At 38.6% G+C, this 18,905-nt stretch overlaps 1 protein-coding gene across 5 annotated transcripts in view; it reads left to right on the forward strand.

Moving 5' to 3' along the window:
• The window catches only part of CENPJ (centromere protein J), a 54,208-nt gene extending 35,597 nt beyond the window's left edge, over positions 1-18,611 (forward strand). For 2 of the 5 annotated variants that reach the window (XM_046664935.1, XM_046664936.1), the window contains exons 11-17: positions 1,128-1,212; positions 12,602-12,666; positions 12,920-13,039; positions 14,937-15,077; positions 15,156-15,240; positions 15,324-15,444; positions 17,518-18,611. In XM_046664935.1, coding sequence (XP_046520891.1) covers positions 1,128-1,212; positions 12,602-12,666; positions 12,920-13,039; positions 14,937-15,077; positions 15,156-15,240; positions 15,324-15,444; positions 17,518-17,710 — 810 coding nt within the window. In that variant the 3' untranslated portion in view covers positions 17,711-18,611. Of the gene's footprint in view, positions 1-1,127; positions 1,213-12,601; positions 12,667-12,919; positions 13,040-13,135; positions 14,652-14,936; positions 15,078-15,155; positions 15,241-15,323; positions 15,445-17,517 lie in introns of those variants that run through there. The other 3 variants (XM_046664938.1, XM_046664939.1, XM_046664940.1) reach the window with 3 other exon arrangements.
• The last annotated feature ends 294 nt before the right edge of the window (positions 18,612-18,905 follow it).

Raw genomic sequence — 18,905 nt, forward strand, 5'->3', positions numbered from 1 at the left:
GTAGGACCCTGTAGGCTGTAAGCATTGTTGGTGTCAGGGTATTAGAGGAATGAGCTGGAGGGATGGGATATGGTAGTTAGAAAGTGGAATTCTCCCCTCTTCCCCAAACATTTTATTGTGAAGCTTCCCCAAATAGAGAACTTTGACAGAATAGTACGATGAACACCTGACTGCTCACCTAGATGCAAGCACTGTTAACATTTTGCCGTATGCAAATATATGTATATGTATTTTGCTGAACCATTTGAAGGTAATTGCAGAAATCATGGCATCTCACCCCTAAATACTTTAGCATTTTATTAAATTGTATTGGCTTTTTGAATAGACCAGGCTAGTAATTTTGTAGAATGCCCCACATTCTGGATTTGAATGCTTTGAAGTCGAGATTTGTGCAGTTATTGATAATTGTAGGTACTGATAATGACTAGTTCCAGATTGTGCCCTTTGGAGTGCATGGTTGAGGTAGGATAGAGTACAGATCGGAGGGAGAGTAGGTCAAGAAACGGAAGTGAAGGCATTGCTCTGTCATTTCCTCGCAAGGAGGGTGCATGGTGGCAAGTACATGGATGTGAGACACACAGCTGTGGCAGGGTGGTTGGGGGGAGAGAGAGAAGTTTTGTTGGAAGCGGTGATGGGTAGCAAGGTGGACATCTACCCTACCTCTAAACCTAGGGGTGTGAGCTCTGAATGCGAGAAACTTCCATCCCTGGCAGTGGACAGTGATGAGCAATCTTCTCAGCGGCAGCTAGGGCTCAGTTTGAGTGTTAGAGCAAGATGGTGAGGGACGCGTTCACAGGTTGAGATTGGAGGGTTTGTGGATGTTGACCATGAGTTCCTGCCTTGTCCTCTGGCTAATCTGGTCACAGTCACAGAAAACTGTTTTGTTTTACATTGTCTGTTATGCTGTCACTTGAAGAATGAATGTATTTCCAAAGGTGGTGTGTGTTGGTGTGTAGTTCATTCATAGATAACAGCTTGTTCACTCTGGCTGATAGTGATAGATGAGAACAACATGAATGGACAAACTTAGAATGTTCTCACTGCAAACTGAGTTCTGTTAGTTTCATTCATTGTGCTAATATGTAGACTAACACTAATTTTATATTCAAAATTGTCTCATACTATAGAATTCATCAGTCCAATTTCAAAAGAGTCAGATTTCTTCAGGAACCCAGGTAGAAAAATATAAGAAAAGCTATTTATCAACACAAGGTAAGAAGTTGTGTGATCTTTTTATAAAATATTTCAGTTTAAAGAATAGAGAATTTACACCCAATTTAAGAAATGAAACATTGTAAATATAATTGAAGCCCCTCTGTATCTTACTCCCCAAGTTAATTTTCCCCCGACAGTATTCTCATTCTTGTTTTTCATTCTTTTACTACATTGTGTCCATAAATCAGTATATATTATTTCATACTCTATGTATCCCTCTACAATTTGCTTTTTTCTCTCAATATTTTGACTTATCTACATTAATAAATATAAACTGTTTATTGATTTTATTATCTATACAGATTCCACATATACCTGCCACAGTTAAGTTTTCCTGTTGATGGGTATTCAGGTTTTCTCCCGGTTTGTCATGAGAATGAACAAGGCTGCAGAGCACGTCTTGATCTTATGAGTTTCCCTGGGATATATATCAAGAGTAGGATGTTGGGTCATATTAGGTTTGTGCAACTTCAGGAGGTTTTCCCTTTGCTCTGCAAAGTGGTTTTATCATGTTTTTACCATCAGCAGAATATGCTCTTTGTGCTTGCTAACGCTTGAGCTGGTCAGACTGTAAACGTTTGGCCAGTCAGTTGGGTGTGAAATAGTGGGTTAGTATAATTTTAAAATGCATTTCCCTGACTACTCGTAAGGTCATCTGAACATCTTTTTGTATAGTTAGTGGGCGTTTGGGATTCCTCTTTTGTGAATTGCCTGTTCTTTTCTTTTCACCAGTTAAAACTTTGGGGGTGTGTGGGTGTTTCTCCTTATTGAAGTTGGTTCTTCTGCATACTAATCCTTTGTAAGTTAAGCACTGCCAGTATTTTCTCCCAATCTGTGTTTAACTTTTTGGTTTGTGTTCTATATACATGTTTTTTAAAACCTTTTAATATTGAATTTATCAATCTTTATGTTTTTTGTTTGTCATGACTTTTAGAAATCCTCAATCCTGAGGTCACAAATATACTATTTTCTCCTATGAACTTTTGTTTTTACAACTGGGTCTTTAATGTTCCTGGAAGTTTTAGAAATTATTTTTGTGAATTAAATTTAGGAAAGTTGATATAACATATGCAATTTGATAATTATAAAGGAAATACTTGGTTAACTGCCACCTAGATGAACAAATAGATGAGCAGCCCCTAGAACCGCCCCCTCCATGCTCGTCTTACCTTGCTTTTCCTTGTGGCTTCTACTCTCATAGGTACAGCCCTGAAAACTGTTTTACTTGTTTTTGAGCTTTCTGAATAGAGTCATACTGTATGTATTCTGTTGTCTTCTTTCATTGTACATGATCTTTGAGATTTAATCATGTTGACCTGTACTTGCTTTGCTCCACACCTTGTTAATACTTGATCTTGTCAGACTTAAATTTTTGCCGGTCTGGTAGGAGTGTGACAGCATCTCATTATAGTTTTAATTTGCATCACCCTGATTATTAACTATGTTGAACACCTTTGCCTATGTTTATTAGCTATTAAGATTCCCTCTTTTGAGAAGTTGTTCAGGTCGTTTATTCATCATTCTTTGGAGTTGTCTTTTTCTTTATTGATTTATGGGAGGGTCCCCCCAATCATAATCCTTTAACAGTTACATGTATTGCAAATATCTTCTCCCAGTCTGTGGCTTGTTCTTTTACCCTTTATATTACCTTTTGTTGAGCCAAAATTCTTTATCTTTTTTTAACTGAAATATATTTGACATATAACATTGTGTAAATTTAAGGCGTACAGCATGTTGATTTGATACATTTATATATTATTATATGATTGCCAGTGTAGCGATAATTAGCACCTCTATCTCATCGCAGAATTGTCATTTCTTTTTAGTGGTTGGAGTAATTGAGATTAGTCTCTTAGTAAGTTTGATGGTTATAATACAATATTGTTGTCTGTATTCACTATGCTGTGCATTAGATCTCTAGGAGCTTATTTACTACTTGTTGCAAGTTTGTACTTTAAACAGCATCTCTCCTATCTCCCAACCCCCAGCCCTTGATAACCAGTTTTACTGTCTGTTTTTATGAGTTTGGCTTTTTTAGATTCCATATATAAGTTTTATACAGTATTTGTCTTTCTCTGACTTAGCGCACTTAGCATAATATCCTCAAGGTCCATCCATTTTGTCACAAATGGCAGGATGTCCTTTTGTCTCATGGCTGAATAATATTCCATTGTATGTATATATACCATATTTTCTTTATCTATTCATTCATTGATGGGCACTTAGATTGTTTCCATATCTTGGCTATTGTGAATAATGCTGCAGTAAGCATGGGAGTACATATATCTCTTCAGTATCCTATTTTCATTTCCTTTGCTTATATACCCAGAAGTGGAATTGCTGGATCATATGGTAGATCTATTTTTAATTTTTTCTGGAACTTCCATATTGTTTTCCATAGTGGTTGAACCAGTTTACATTCCCATCAACAGTGTAGTGTAGTAGTGTACAAGGGTTCCTTTTCCTTAGTATCACTTGTCTCCCCCCTGCCCCCGCCCTTTTTTTTTTGGTGAGGAAGATTGGCTATGAGCTAACAACCATTGCCAAACCACCTCGGTGTTTTTTTGGTGTTTTATTTTTTGGGGAAGATTAGCTCTCAGCTAATATCTGCCACTAATCCTCCTCTTTTTGTTGAGGAAGACTGGCCCTCAGCTAACATTCGTGTCCATCTTCCTCTACTTTTTGTATGTGGGATGCCTGCACAGCATGGCTTGACAAGTGGTGCGTAGGTCCGCACCCAGGATCCAAACCAGCAAACCCCAGGCCTCCAAAGTAGAGCATGTGAACTTAACTCCTGCACCACTGGGCTGGCCCCGCCAAGCCTCCTCTTTTTGCTTGAGGAAGGTTGGCCCTGAGCTAACATCTGTGCCAGTCTTCCCCCATTTTGTATGTGGGTCGCTGCCACAGCATGGCTTGATGAATGGTGTAGTTCTGCACCTGGGATCTGAACCCGCAAACCTGGGCTCCCAAAGTGGAGCACGGAAACTTAACCTCTACACCACTGGGCCAGCCCTCTCTTGTCTTCTTGATGATGGCCATTTTAACAGGTGTGAGGTGATGTCCCATTATGGTTTTGATGTTCATTTCCCTGATGGTTAGTGACATTAAGCATCTTTTCATGTACCTGTTGGCCATTTGGATGTCTTCTTTGGGAAATGTCTATTTGGTTCCTCTGCCCATTTTTTAATTGGAGTTTTGTTGTCATTACTGAGTTGTATGAGTTCATTGTATAATTTGGATATTAACTCATCTGATAATATGGTTTGCAAAAATTTTCTCCAGTTCTTAGGTTGCCTTTTCATTTGTTTGATAGTTTTTTTTGCTATGCAGAAGCTTTTAAGTTTGATGCTGTTTGACTTGTTGATTTTTGCTTTTGTTTCTTGTGCTTTTGGTGTCATATTCAAGAAGTTGTTGCCAAGACCAGTGTTGAGTAGGTTCTCCCTTATGTTTTTTACTAGAAGTTTTATGGTGTCAGGTCTATGTTTAAGCCTTTGATCCTTGTCGAGTTAATTTTTGTGAGTTGTATAAGATAGGGGTCCAATTTCATTTTTCTGTGTGTGTTTATCCAGTTTTTGCAACTTCGTTTGTTGAAGACACTATCCTTTCCTTATTGGGCATTCTTGGCTCCCTTGCTATATATCAGTTGACCATATATATGGAGGGTTAATTCTTGGCTATTCTGTTCCATGGGTCTGAATGTCTGTTTTTATGCCAGTACCATACTGTTTTTTTGTGTTTTTTTAAAGATTTGCACCTGAGCCATCATCTATTGCCAATCTTTTTTTCTTCTTCTTCTTCTTCTCCCCAAAGCCCCCCAGTTATGTATATTCTAGTTGTAGGTCCCTCCGGTTGTGCTGTGTGGGATGCCACCTCAGCATGGCTTGATGAGTGCTGCCATGTCCGTACCCAGGATCCGAACCAGCAAAACCCTGGGCCACTGAAGCAGAACACGTGAACTTAACCACTCGGCCACAGGGCCAGCCCCATATACTGTTTTAATTACTGTAGCTTTGTAGTATAGTTGTAAGTCAGGAATTGTGACGTCTCAGGCTTTGTTCTTTCTTCTTGGGATTGCTTTGGCTCTTTGGGGGTCTATTGTGGTTGCATACAAATTTTAGGAATTTTTTCTATTTCTGTTTCCATTGGATTTGGGTAGGGATTGGGTTCAATCTGTAGATGGCTTTGGGCAGTGTGAACATTTTAACAATGTTAATTTTTCCCATCCATGAACCTGAGATGTCTTTCCGTTTGTTTGTATCTTTGATTTCTTTCAACACAGTTTTGTAGTTTTCATTGTACAGATCTTTCACTTCCTTGTTTAAATTTATTTTTAAATATTTTATTGTTTTCCATGCTATTGTGAATGGTATAATTTTCTTTGTTTCTTTTTCAGATGTTCCATTATTAGAATATAGAAGTGCAACTGATTTTTGTTGTTGATTTTATATCCTGCAACTTTACTGAATTCATTGATTAGTTTTAACAATTTTTTTAGTTAGTCATTGGGATTTTCTATGTATAAAATTGTATCATTGGCAGAAACGACAGTTTTACTTCCTTTCCAATTTGGGTGCCTTTTATCTTTGTCTTGCCTAATTGCTCCAGGTAGGATTTCCAGTACTATATTGAATAAAAGTGGTGAGATTGGCATCCTTTTCTTGTTGCTGATCTTAGAGGAAAAGCTCGCAATTTTTCACTGTTGAGTATAATGATAGATGTGTGTTTCTCATCTATGGCCTTTGTTATGTTGAGCTATGTCCTTCTATATCCAGTCTGTTGAGGGTTTTTATCATGAAAGGGTGTTGGATTTTGTCAAATGCTTTTTCTGAATCTATTGAGATGATCATGTGATTTTTATTTTTCATTCTATTGATGTGAATTATTACATTTATTGATTGGTGTATGTTGAACCATCCTTGCATCCCAGGGATAAATCTGAATTGGTCATGGTGTATAACCCTTTTAATGTGTTCTTGAATTTGGTATGCTAATATTTTGGTGGGAAGTTTTACGTCTATATTCATCAGGGACATTGGTCTATAGTTTTCTTTTCTTGTAGTGTCCTTATTTGGCTTTGGTATGAGGGTAATGCTGGTTTCATAGCTTGACTTTGGAAATGTTGCCTCCTCTTCATTCTTTAGAAAAGTTTGAGAAGGATTGGCATTAATTCTTCTTTAAATATTTGGTATAGTTCACCAGTAAAGCTGGTCTTTGGGTGTTCTGTATCGGGAAGTTTTTGATTACTGGTTCAATCTCTTTACTTGTTATTAGTCTGTTCAGGTTTTCCGTTTCTTCCTGATTCAGTCTTGGCAGGTTGTCTATTTCTAGGAATTTATCCATTTCTTATAGGTTATCAAATTTGTTGGCATATAATTGTTTATTAGAGTCATTTATGATCCCGTGTCTTTCTGTAGCATCATCTGTAATGTTTCCTCTTTTGATTCTAATACTCTACGTTTGAGTCTTCTCTCTTCTTTTATTAGTTAGTCTAGCTATAGGGGTTTGTTAATTTTGTTTATATTTTTGAAAAATCAGCTCTTAGTTTCATTGATCCTTTCTGTTGTTTTTCTAGTCTCTATTTCATTTATTTCCACTCTGATCTTTATTATTTCCTTACTTATACTAACCCTGGGTTTAATTTGTTCTTTTTTTTTAAAGATTTTATTTTTCCTTTTTTCTCCTCAAAGCCCCCTGGTACACAGTTGTGTATTTTTAGTTGTGGGTCCTTCTAGTTGTGGCATGTGGGACGCTGCCTCAGCATGGCCTGATGAGCAGTGCCATGTCCACGCCCAGGATCTGAATCGGTGAGAACCCAGGCCGCCAAAGCAGAGTGCACGAACCCAACCACTCAGCCATGGGGCCAGTCCCTAATTTGTTCTTCTATTTGTAGTTCCTTGAGGAGTAAATTTGGGTTATTTGAGATCTTTTTAATTTCTTAGTATATGCATTTATCATTATAAACTTTCCTCTCACAACTGCTTTTGCAGCATCCCATAGGTTTTGGTATATTGTGTTTTCATTTTCATTTGTTTCAAGATTTCTTTTTGTTTGTTTTTGGTGAGGAAGATTCACCCTGAGATAACATCTGTTGCCAGTCTTCTTTTTGCTTGAGGAAGATTGGCCCTGAGCTAATGTCTATGCCAGTCTTCTATTTTGTATGTGGGATGCCACCACAGCATGGCTTGATGAGCGGTGTGTAGGTCTGGGATCCAAACCTGCAAACCCTGGGCCGCCACAGTGGAGCGTGCCAGACTTAACCACTACAGCACCAGGACAACCTCTGTTTCAAGATATTTTTTATTCCCCTTTTGATTTCTTCCTTGACCCATTGGTTTTCAGAACAGTATTGTTTACTTTCCACATATTTGTAGGTTTTCCAGCTTTTCTCTTGTTGTTAATTATTAATTTCATACCATTGTGATCAGAAAAGATAGTTGTATGATTTCAGCCTTCTTAAATTTCCTAAGACTTGTTTTGTGTCCTATCATATGATCCACCCTGGAGAATGTTCCATGTGCACTTGAGAAGAATGTGTATTCTGCTGCTGTTGGATAGAATGTCTCCTAATTCCGTTTGATCTAAAGCGTGGTTCAGTTCCAGTGTTTCCTTGTTGATTTTCTGTCTGGATGATTTATCCATTGCTGACAGTAGGGTATTGATGTGCCCTACTATTACTGTATTGTGGTCTGTTTCTCTCTCTAGATCTGTTACTATTTGCTTAATATATTTAGGTGCTCTGATTTGGGTTCATATATATTTATGATTATTGTATCTTAATATATTGATCCCTTTTATCATTATATAGTGACGTCTTGATGTATTGATCCCTTTTATCATTATATAGTGACCTTCTTCATCCCTTGTTACTGTTTTTGGCTTAACGTCTATTTTATCTGATGTAAGTGTGACTACCCCTGCTTTCTTTTGGCTTCTACTTACGTGGAATATCTTCTTCCATCCCTTCACTTTGAGCCTATGTGTGTCTTTAGGGCTGAAATGAGTCTCTAAGGCAGCATGTAGTTGGATCTTGTTTTTTTATCCATCCAGCCACTCTGTGATTTTTGAATGGTGAATTCAATCCATTTACATTAGTTGATAATCGATATATGAGGGCTTACTACTGCCATCTTATTGATTGCTTTCTGGTTGTTTGGTATTTTCCTTGTTTCTTTTTCCCTCTGTTTCTGCCTATTTTTGTAAGTTGGTGGTTTTCCATGGTGATATGCTCTGCTTCCCCATTTGTTATGTTTTGTGGGTCTACTCTAGATTTTTGCTTATGGTTACCATGATGTTTAAATAATACATCTCATAGATAAAATAGTCTGTTTTATGCTGATAACAACTTATCTTCATTCCCCTATAAAGGCTCCCCCCTTTTACTCCTCTCCTTTTATGTTTTTTTTTTTTTTGAGCAAGATTGGCCCTGAGCTAACATCCACTGCCAATCCTCCTCATTTTGCTGAGGAAGAGTGGCCCTGAGCTAACATCCGTGCCTATCTTCCTCGACTTTATATGTGGGATCCTGCCACAGCAGGGCTTGATAAGCAGCAGTGCCTAGGTCCGTGCCTGGCATCCGAACTGGTGAATTCTGGGCTGCTGAAGCAGAACCTGCGAACTTAACCACTATACCAGCAGGCTGGCCCCGCCTTTATGTTTTTGATATCACAATTTACCTCTTTTATGCTGTGTATTTGTTAACAAATTATAGTAGCCTTAGTTATTTTTCATCCTCTTTTCCTTTAACTTTTTAAATTGGTTTTTTTTTTTTAAAGATTTTATTTTTTTCCTTTTTCTCCCCAAAGCCTCCCGGTACATAGTTGTATATTCTTTGTTGTGGGTCCTTCTACTTGTGGCATGTGGGACGCTGCCTCAGCGTGGTTTGATGAGCAGTGCCATGTCCACGCCCAGGATTCAAACCAATGAAACACTGGGCCACCTGCAGTGGAGCGCATGAACTTAACCACTCGGCCACGGGGCCAGCCCCCCTTTAACTTTTATACTGTAATTAAGTTGTTAATATACCAGCCTGGAGTTTTCTATTTCTCATTATAAATTTCCACTTTTACCAGTGTGTTGTACACTTCTGTATGTTGTCATGTTGCTAATTAGTGTCTTTTTGTTTCAGCTTGAAGAACTCATTTCAGCATTTTTTGCAAGGGAAGTCTAGTGGTAATGAAATCCCTCAGCTTTTGTTTGTCTGGGAAAGCCTTTATTTCTCTCTCCTTCACATCTGAAGGATAACTTTGCCAGATAAAGTATTCTTGGTTGGCAATTTTTATCTTTCAGCATTTTGAATATATCATTCCACTCTCTCTTGGCCTAGAGGGTTTCTGCTGAGATATCCGATGATAGCCTAAAGGGGTTCCTTTGTTGATTACTTCATTTTTTCCCTGGTGCCTTTAAGATTTTTTCTATATCATTGATTTTTGACAGTTTCATTACAGTGTATCTTGGAGAAGGTCTTTTTGCATTGAGGTAATAGGGTATTCTATTAGCTTTGTAGACTTGGATGGCCAGGTCCTACCCCAGCTTTGTGAAGTTCTTAACTATTATTTCTTTAAATAAACTCTCTGCCCCCTTTTCTCTCTTTTCTTCTTCTGGGACACTAATAATTCGAATATTTGCCTTTCCAGCGGAATCCAGTAGCTCTTATGGCTTTTAAATCTTAGAACTCTTCTAACTGTAGTGTATTTCTATATTCCTATCCTCTAAGTCACTTATTCTTTCTTCTATCTGGTCTGCCCTGCTGTAGATGCTTTCTATTGCAATCTTCATCTCATTCATTGAATTCTTCTGCTCCAGAATTTCTGTTTGGTTCTTTTTTTATAATTTCAGTCTCTTCAGTAAAGAACTCTGTTCATTAATTTTATTCCTGATTTCATGGAATTGTCTTGAGTTCTCTTATAGCTTGTTGAATTTCTTCCTAATGGCAATTTTGAATTCTTTATTCAATAGATCACATATTTCATGCCTTTGAGTTCAGTTGTTTGGAAAATCAGCATTTTCTTTTCATGATATTGTATTTCTTTGATGTTTTTCATACTGTTTGTTGCAAAGTGCTTCTGTTTTCACATTTGAAGTAGCAGATACCCCCTTAACTAAGCTTTTATGACTTCTTTGGTTCGTACAATTCACCAGGATGGCGTTTAGAAACCTTTCTTTTGTATTCCAGAAGGTCGTGCTAAAGCTCAAGTTTGTGGTTTCTCCCTTGCCCACCAAATGTGGCCTATTTTCTGAACACTCTCCCTGTGTCTTGGAGCTTGTTCTTGTGGGTGCACTCCTGAGTGTGCACAAGGAGCCAGCAGCAGAGTTGGGGTGCTGTGGGGCAAAGCACTTGGGGCTTTGCAGGTCCCTGTGGGCCTGGTGGGGAGATCCTCAAGTCAGGGACTCCAGATGGCTTTTGGGTGGACTTCCTGCTGCTGTCCTGAAGCAGACAGCAGGAACCACATTCCTTCAAGACCCTGTGATATTATCTGTTCCTTCCCTTTCTCCTCCCTCCTCCTAGTCATGGAGGTCCCTCCTCACAGATCTGGGTGCTCTTGGAGGGAAAGAGGTTTCTCCAGCCACAACTGCTTTTGCTTTCCACCTCTTCCTTGGGAGAGGTCATCGCTGCCACTGCCAAACAGCTTAATGTGCAGCGTTGCCTTAGGTTGGAGGCAGTGCTGGCATCTCCCTGAGGCAGGATGGGCTTCTACAAATGCTCTCCTGCCTGTGGGTGTCTGCGCAGCTTTGCTCTTCGGGTTTTTCTCCAGTCGCAGTGAGTGGGGGTAGGGTGGGTTCAGCAACTCCCTTGGATCCACAGCCCTTACTGAGGCCTTGTTTGTTTTTAGATGGACGGGTGGGCAAGAATCCTCCCAGATCCCTTGGTTAAGGTGCTGAGGCACTTTTGTTTGGTTATGGACGTCTAATTAGTTGTTAAAAAAGATGAGAGAAAAGAGAAATGACTTACACCACCGTGATGCCGACGTCACCTTAAAAATTCCCCAAATTCCTATTTTAAAGTGGTTGAATTTCAGGTTTTTTCCTTTATGGGTAGTGCCTCTTAAGTCTTTCCCTATCTTGAGTTCATAAACATGTCCTCCTATATTATCGATACCTAACCATTCCAGCTCTGTTGATGAAATAGTTTGCTCTTTCCCAACTTTCATGTTATATGTAATTTTATAAGGTATGTATTTCCAGTGCTCACAATGATGCACACACCCTAGGAGTCCGAGCCCTCTGCTCCTGCTCACCTCTCCTTGCTCCTCCCAGTGAGAATATGCTCAGGGGCTTCAGGGTAATGTTTGTGAACACCTTGAGAGAGTTAAGCTTGGAATCCTGGCTCTGCCTTTTATTAGTTGACAGCCATGGCAAGTTATTTAACCTCCCAGCCCTGATTTCCTGACCTATAAAATGGAGTGTTGGTCTTCTGTGGGGATGGTGGTTATGAGAGTTAGAAATGATGTAACACAGAGCTCAAAGGGTAGTGCATGGGTTGCTTTGCACTTGTGAGGTGGAGGAAGGTGTTGTGCATTTGCCATGTCCAAAACTCAGTGCTCCTTTTATTGCCGGAACCCAGTCCACCACCGCCTGTTTGCTCAGGCCAAAACTTCTGTCTCTGTGGATGCCACACAAGCCTTCCCATGTGCTGCGGCCTCGTGACTGCAGTCCACCTTGCTTTGTCTCTAGTCTGTTCTCCCTGTGGTGTCCAGCATCCATTCTAGTTTTTAATATGAGGCAGATCCTGGCACTTGCTTGAAACCTTTCAGATTTGAGAGTGTTTATAATATGAGCCACTGGCATATAGGAAGAAAATATTAGAACTTCAATATACTTTTAAAAATTCACCTCCGTTTGTTGTTGGTGGTGGTGCTGGTAGTAGGGGGTGTATGCTTATTTATAATGTATGTGTTACTAATGCAGCATAGCATTGGGGTGTTGGTCATGATCTGTAAAGTTTAGACCTAGCCATTAGGTCTAGATTGTCATTAAATCCTGTTATTTTTCAAGCCAAATTCTCTGTGTATTCTTGGATGCTTCTGTCATCTCTACCCCACATGTAGCCTCTAAACTTCTTGTGATTGTCTCCCAGATGCCTTTGGGCCCATCTGTTAGGTTAGTGGAGCACCTGTCTTGTACTCCAGATTGTAAACTATCAGAGAACAGGTGTTGTCTTTGCCTTTCTTGGTCACCCAGGACTTAAGTAACCTGAATAAATATTGGAACTTATATAATGAAGAACTACAAATTAACAAAGGAAAATATTACGACTTCCTTAATTTAATGGGTAAAGGACAGCAATTCACAAAAGGTCATAAAATAAGAAAATGTTTGACCATAATATTAAGTAAATTTAAAACTTGGAATTAAATATTAAAACTAACTGACAATTATATTCTAACAGGCAATCCATCTCGAAGATCCAAGTCCGTGCCTCCTTGTGATTTAGGCAGTTCGGATAAGGGACAGGTAAATCTCTTTATATTTTTATATATTCAAACATAGATTACTCAGGATTGAAATTGATTAGTTAACTGACTTAAGTTTCTAAGCCATTTACAAAGGAGGCTTTTACTTAACATTGTGAATGTTTTCTGTAGAAAACTAGTCATAGAATCCTCTAATTAGTAGAATCTGGCTTTTGGAAGTAAGTGTAAGTTTTAGCTGCTTGAACTGTCATCACATGTCCTTTGGGACAGATGAGTGCCTCTTGTCCTTACAGACTGCCTCACCCAGGGAGCTCCCTGAACCAGCGGACTTCCCAGATCCCGACTATAAAGAGGAGGATGAAAAAGAGGAGAAAGAGGAAATTCAGGGAGAAATCAGTCATCCTGATGGAAAGGTTAGAAATTTTTTTAAAAATAGTAAATACTATAAAAAATAAACAGGGTTAAAATAGAGTTGAAACACTTAGATTCTAAAATAATTGATCTTTCAGACTGTTGATGGGGCTTGAAGACCTGCGGTACTTTGGGCGTGACCTCGGCTTAAACCTTCGGATTCCTCTGAAAAGACAGTGTGCATTTAGTTGCCATTTCTACTTCAGAGATGCAGCTGGAGAAGGGATACAGTCCCTTTGTTTAAACTCTTTGTTCTTCCAGACAAAGCTAAAAAGCCTTTGTAATCCTTTACTTTTAAAAATACTTTCAAAATACTTTTTAAAAGCCTCAGTTCTAGGCCTGCTGTTTCCTGCGGCCTTTCTTAAATAGAGCCTGGGTCACGTGTCTCTCTCTCCATCTCTAGCCTGCACAAGTTTATTCTTGGGCATCAGCAAGGTTTGGAGTGGGAAGACTGCCTGGCTGGGTATTCCAGCTCCGAGGAGGAATGAAAAAGGAAGGGACATAAACAGGGTTTGTTACTGGGGAGGTGATGAGGGAATGTTTTCTCAGGTTTATAAAACATTTACTTTTCCAAATACCCTCATCGAATCCATTTTAATTGAAATTTTAAGGCCAGAGTTTACTGCTAGTCTTGAGGAATGAGGGAAGGACAAAGAACAAGTGAGAGGAAGTAGTTCGACTTCCTGTACGAACTCTACTCTAGGGTAACAAATTGTCGATGTGGCAGGGTTTCCTGTGATAGGAGAATTCCAGCTAATAAATGGAAAAGGAATGAGAAGGAGACCCATCAGTTTGCAACCTCTAATGAGGTAAAGGATCTAGGCAGCAGTCACCACTGACTCCTGACACCGCAGATGAAAGGTGGACGGGGTCTCAAGGCAGGTCTGTGACCCATCAGGCCTGGGGTCGGGGAGACAACTGCATACCGTGCTTCTGAACCTGTTGCCACAGCAGCTCACAGCAGCACCTAGAAAGTATTCTTATCAGAATAATTCCACTGGAGGTTAATCAAGCCTCTAGGTCTAACTACTAGCTTTTTCAAGGAGGTACAGGGGATGTAAGAACATGTTAAATGACATGATAATGGGAAAGCAGTCAAATCCAGAATGTGAGCAATGTTCAGGGACCCAGTTCCTTCAACAAGTAATTGGCATTGAAGAGGAGGAAAGGACGAGACTGTTAAAATTGAGATTTAAGAAACACATCAACCCAGTGTTGTGAGGATCTTGTTTTGATCCTGATTGAAATAAACTGTAAAAAGCCTTTTTTGTGAATTTAGGGAAAACAATACGGATGGTTATGATATGATGAAGGAATTATAGTTTGTTAGGGCTGATCTTGATTTGGTTACATTAAAAATCCTTCCATTAGAGATATCTACTGCAGTGTTTACAGATGTCTGCCGTTTGTTTTAAAAAAACCTCCACCAAAGAAGGAGTTTAGGGGTAATAGGTGACATAAGAATGGTGATGTGGTGATACTTAAAATTGATTGTTGTGAGTTTATTAACTTGCTCTCCTTTTGGGAGAATTTTTTTTTTTTTTGAGGAAGATTAGCCCTGAGCTAACATCTGCCAATCCTCCTCTTTTTTTTGCTGAGGAAGACTGGCCCTGATGTAACATCCCTGCCCATCTTCCTCTACTTCATATGTGAGACGCCTACCACAGCATGGCTTGCCAAGCAGTGCCATGTCTGCACCCGGGATCCGAACTGGTGAACCCCAGGCTGCCAAAGTGGAACATGTGAACTTAACTGCTGCGCCACCAGGCTGGCCCAATTTTTTACGGTTTATTATGAAAAATTTCAAAGTAGGCAATTAGGAAGAGAATTAGGGATATTTTTGTCACATGGTCTCAGGAGGAAATCTTACATATATTGATAATCTTGTTTGTTTTGTAGATAGAAAAGGTTTATAAGAATGGGTGCCATGTTCTCTTGTTTCCAAATGGAACTCAAAAAGAAGTGAGTGCAGATGGGAAGACTGTCACCGTCACTTTCTTTAATGGCGATGTGAAGAAGGTCATGCCAGACGAGAGAGTGGTAGGTCTCCATGGGGGTGTTTTTCTTCACAGCTTGAACTTCTCTAAGAAAAGGCCTACTGACTTCGTGTCTTTACAGATCTACTACTATGCGGCTGCCCAGACCACGCACACTACTTATCCTGAAGGACTGGAAGTCTTACATTTCTCAAGTGGACAGATAGGTAAAAACTTGCTCTGCCTTCTCCTTATTAAATTCTTCCTTTCCTTTAAAAATGAAATACTTATAGTAACCTTTTTTAAACAGAAAAACATTTTCCAGATGGAAGAAAAGAAATCACATTTCCCGACCAGACTGTCAAAAACTTATTTGCTGATGGACAAGAAGAAAGTGTTTTCCCAGATGGCACAATTGTCAGAGTCCAACGGTATGATCCCTGTCAAATTTGTTTCTAGAGTCTCCATTTTCGTAGTTCAACTTTTATTACCAATTGAATTTTTATAATCATAATCAAATTTCAGTGAGTTCAGAAGTGGGCAAAGATAGACGCTAAGAGCAGGTGAGTTCACAATTAGTTTGGGACACACAGATCTCAAGACTTAAAGGGAGTGTGCACAGCACCTCAGGAAAGGAGGAGGGCAGGTACTTATTTAGAAATAATTTGTTGAAGTCTGAAAACAGTGAATGAGACACAAGGAAGGAGAGCTTCCCTGTCAGTTTTTAAAATAACCCAGCACAGGCAGCTGCGTTTAAGTTAGACCTTCTCTTCTCTTGCCTGTAGTTGATGTTCTGGGTCTCCCTGTCCCAGCCTGATCAGCACTTTATTGTCCGGCCTCCTGGACCCAATTCTTTAAAGTCAGCAACCTCTTTGTTTATCCTTGTAAGTGTTAGATTTCTTGAAGTTAGAGACTTCTTCTTGAAGTGACTTCTTCAGTCCACAATACAGAGAGCATCTTATCATCACCGTTTTAATTAAAAGCATGGTGAAGGTTTGTCAAATCCAGTGTCCCGTTTTTAGTTTCCACCCTCCTCTCCTGGAGAATGACAGTTGAGTGCCCATTAACTTCTATACAACTAATACATCATAGGTGCATTTAACTAACTTGAATTCTATGATATAAACTTGGCCAAAAAAAAAGGTAAGAACATGAATTCAAATAATGTAGGAACTTCTTATGGTCCTCAGTGTTTTTCCCTTAACCTAGCCTTGAAAGTATCTGGTGCTCAACTAAATAAATAACAATTCGTTCTAAAATTTGAGGAAAATCTTGTGTACACTATACTTTGATTTCAGAAACTTTTCAATGTCTTTTAACTGTTTGAAATTTTCTATAATAAAAAGTAGAGAAAATAATATGAAAACCTCCATGTACCCATCTATCCATTTTCAAGTATTAACTCATAGCCAATCTTTTTTCATCCACACTCAAGCAAATCCCAGATAATATATTAGTTCATTCACGATTATCTTTTTGACATATAATTGACATTACTTTCAGGTGTACAACATAATGATTTGATATTTGTATATACTGCGAAATGATCACTACAATAAGTCTAGTTAACATCCATCACCACAGTTAAAAAATTTTTTTTGTGATGAGGACTTTTAAGATTTACTCTCTTAGTAACTTTTAAATCTGCAATTCATTCAGGATTATTTTGGCTTTTTTCACTAACAGCCATGGTTCTTAGACTTTAGTTTACATTAAAATCACCTGGAAGGATTGTTCACATGCAGATTGCTGGGCCCCACCCCAATGATTTGCATTTGTAATGCGTTCTCAGGTGATGCTGACCCCTCGGCCAGGGGCTGCACTTTGATGATGGCTTTTAGTCCAACATTTGTATGTGGTACAAAGCCATTACCTTCATAAAAAATGTGAGAAATAACCAAAATAGAAAAAACCACTCTCCTGAGAAATGGTGATTCCCAATCTTTAGCCCTAGCTTTGTGTTTCTAATGGTACATTATACCTGTGTTTAGGGGTTTCGTTTGACTGTCCCACAGGCAATTGACTTGGTATTAACTATTTCCCATATTCTGCTTCTGTGTTCCATTGCTTCAAAACAAGACTGAAATCTGATCATGGCTCTTCCCAGGGACATAGCTCTCTAGGCACTCATAGCACTGAGGTGGCTTTTAACTTAGAAGAATAAGGGTCCAAACCGGAAGCCATATTTTAATACAACACCCAATTTTTTAGAGGTAGAAGACACATGAAATTGGAAGAAGCACCCTACGCATTTTGTGGTGAAAACAAATTTATTAAACTTTTCATGGGCACTTATAAGTGCTAAGCTGATAACTGGAACTTTCAGCCTGCAGCAGAAACACTGTGGAAAGAATTTGTAAAGAAGGTCTTGTGCTGGGAAAAACACCAAGGGATGTTCTAGAAGAAATAACTGCCAGAATCAAAAATCTGGCAGTTTTTAAAATCATTTTCCTGTTGTATATTTCATATTTTTAAAGAAATTAAATTCTATTTTAAATTTCCAGAGATGGCAACAAAATCATCGAGTTTAATAATGGCCAAAGAGAACTACATACTGCTCAGTTTAAGAGACGGGAATATCCAGATGGCACCGTTAAAACTGTATATACAAATGGTCATCAAGAAACAAAATATACATCTGGTCGAATTAGAGTTAAAGACAAGGATGGAAATGTTCTAATGGATACAAAATTGTAATGATCCTTGTGTGCGACTAATCATGAAATAACACTAACTTGATTTTCTTGTTAAAAAATGTACATTTCTTGTGGGCTCTGTGTTTAATTTATATAAACTCTCTCTGTATGTATAAATGGAACAGATTATGTTTGGATTATAAAATAAAACTCTATAGCTTCTTTTTATAATCTTTGAAATACACCAGGACAGCTTTCATTTTTAATTCACCTATCCTGTCTTTCTACTATTAAACGCATGACTAAGGAAAGCATTATTTGTCATAAACTGGATAGACTTTAAAAATAAGTGGGTGCTTTTATTGGTTGGAGATGGTTATAAAAACCAAGAAGTACAAGAAATGCTGTATCACATAGATTTTCCATGGGCACATCAGCCGTAGAACAAAGACCTAACAGAAAGTTTACTCAAGGAGTGAGAGAATTTCTCCACTCAAGACATCACTGTGTTCAGTTAGTACTCAAATTAAAGCATTTTAACTACTACAGAGGTGCTTTTAATTGTAATAGACTGGGAAGTTAAAACAACAAATGAATACAAATGGGTCAAACAGTAAAACAGGTAGAAAAGTTCATTCTGTGAGAACAAAACCGGTCAAAATGGGACACGTAAGAATGGAGAGGGTGTGGAAGATGACTAGCCAGTGTTTACTGACTGACCACACGCACCTTGACGCTACAGCCTGTAAGACTACGGGCTGACAGAAGCGAGATGTCCCTGAAGGAAGAGCAGGTCACCTACATGAAAAGACAGTAATTACAGGATGGTCCAGGCACTCAGTGCAGTATGACAAGGGTGTTGCCACTGACTCAGGTTAAAAAAAAAAAGCTAGATGTATTAATTCTTGGTGTTTTAAGAACTGAATGTGAAAAAAGTTTAAAACTTTTCAAAGAAAATGAGTTATACATATTACCTCAGGATAGAGAAAGACTTTTAAATGAGACAAAAGACAGAAACCTTAATTAAAAGGTTAATAAATGAGTGAAGTTTGTTTGCCTCAAGATACCACAAAAATGAGAAAAGCTAAGCCATAGACTAGGAAAAGATACATATACCTCACAAAGGATTAATATCCAGAATATATAAGGACTTCCTACAAATCAATAAGATAATTACAAACAACTCAATAGAAAAATGGACAAAGGATATGAAAAAGCCATAAACAAGTGACTAACCACTAAACCAGTGAATGCAT

This window comes from Equus quagga, chromosome 6 (assembly GCF_021613505.1).
Source record: "Equus quagga isolate Etosha38 chromosome 6, UCLA_HA_Equagga_1.0, whole genome shotgun sequence".
NCBI lineage: Eukaryota > Metazoa > Chordata > Mammalia > Perissodactyla > Equidae > Equus > Equus quagga.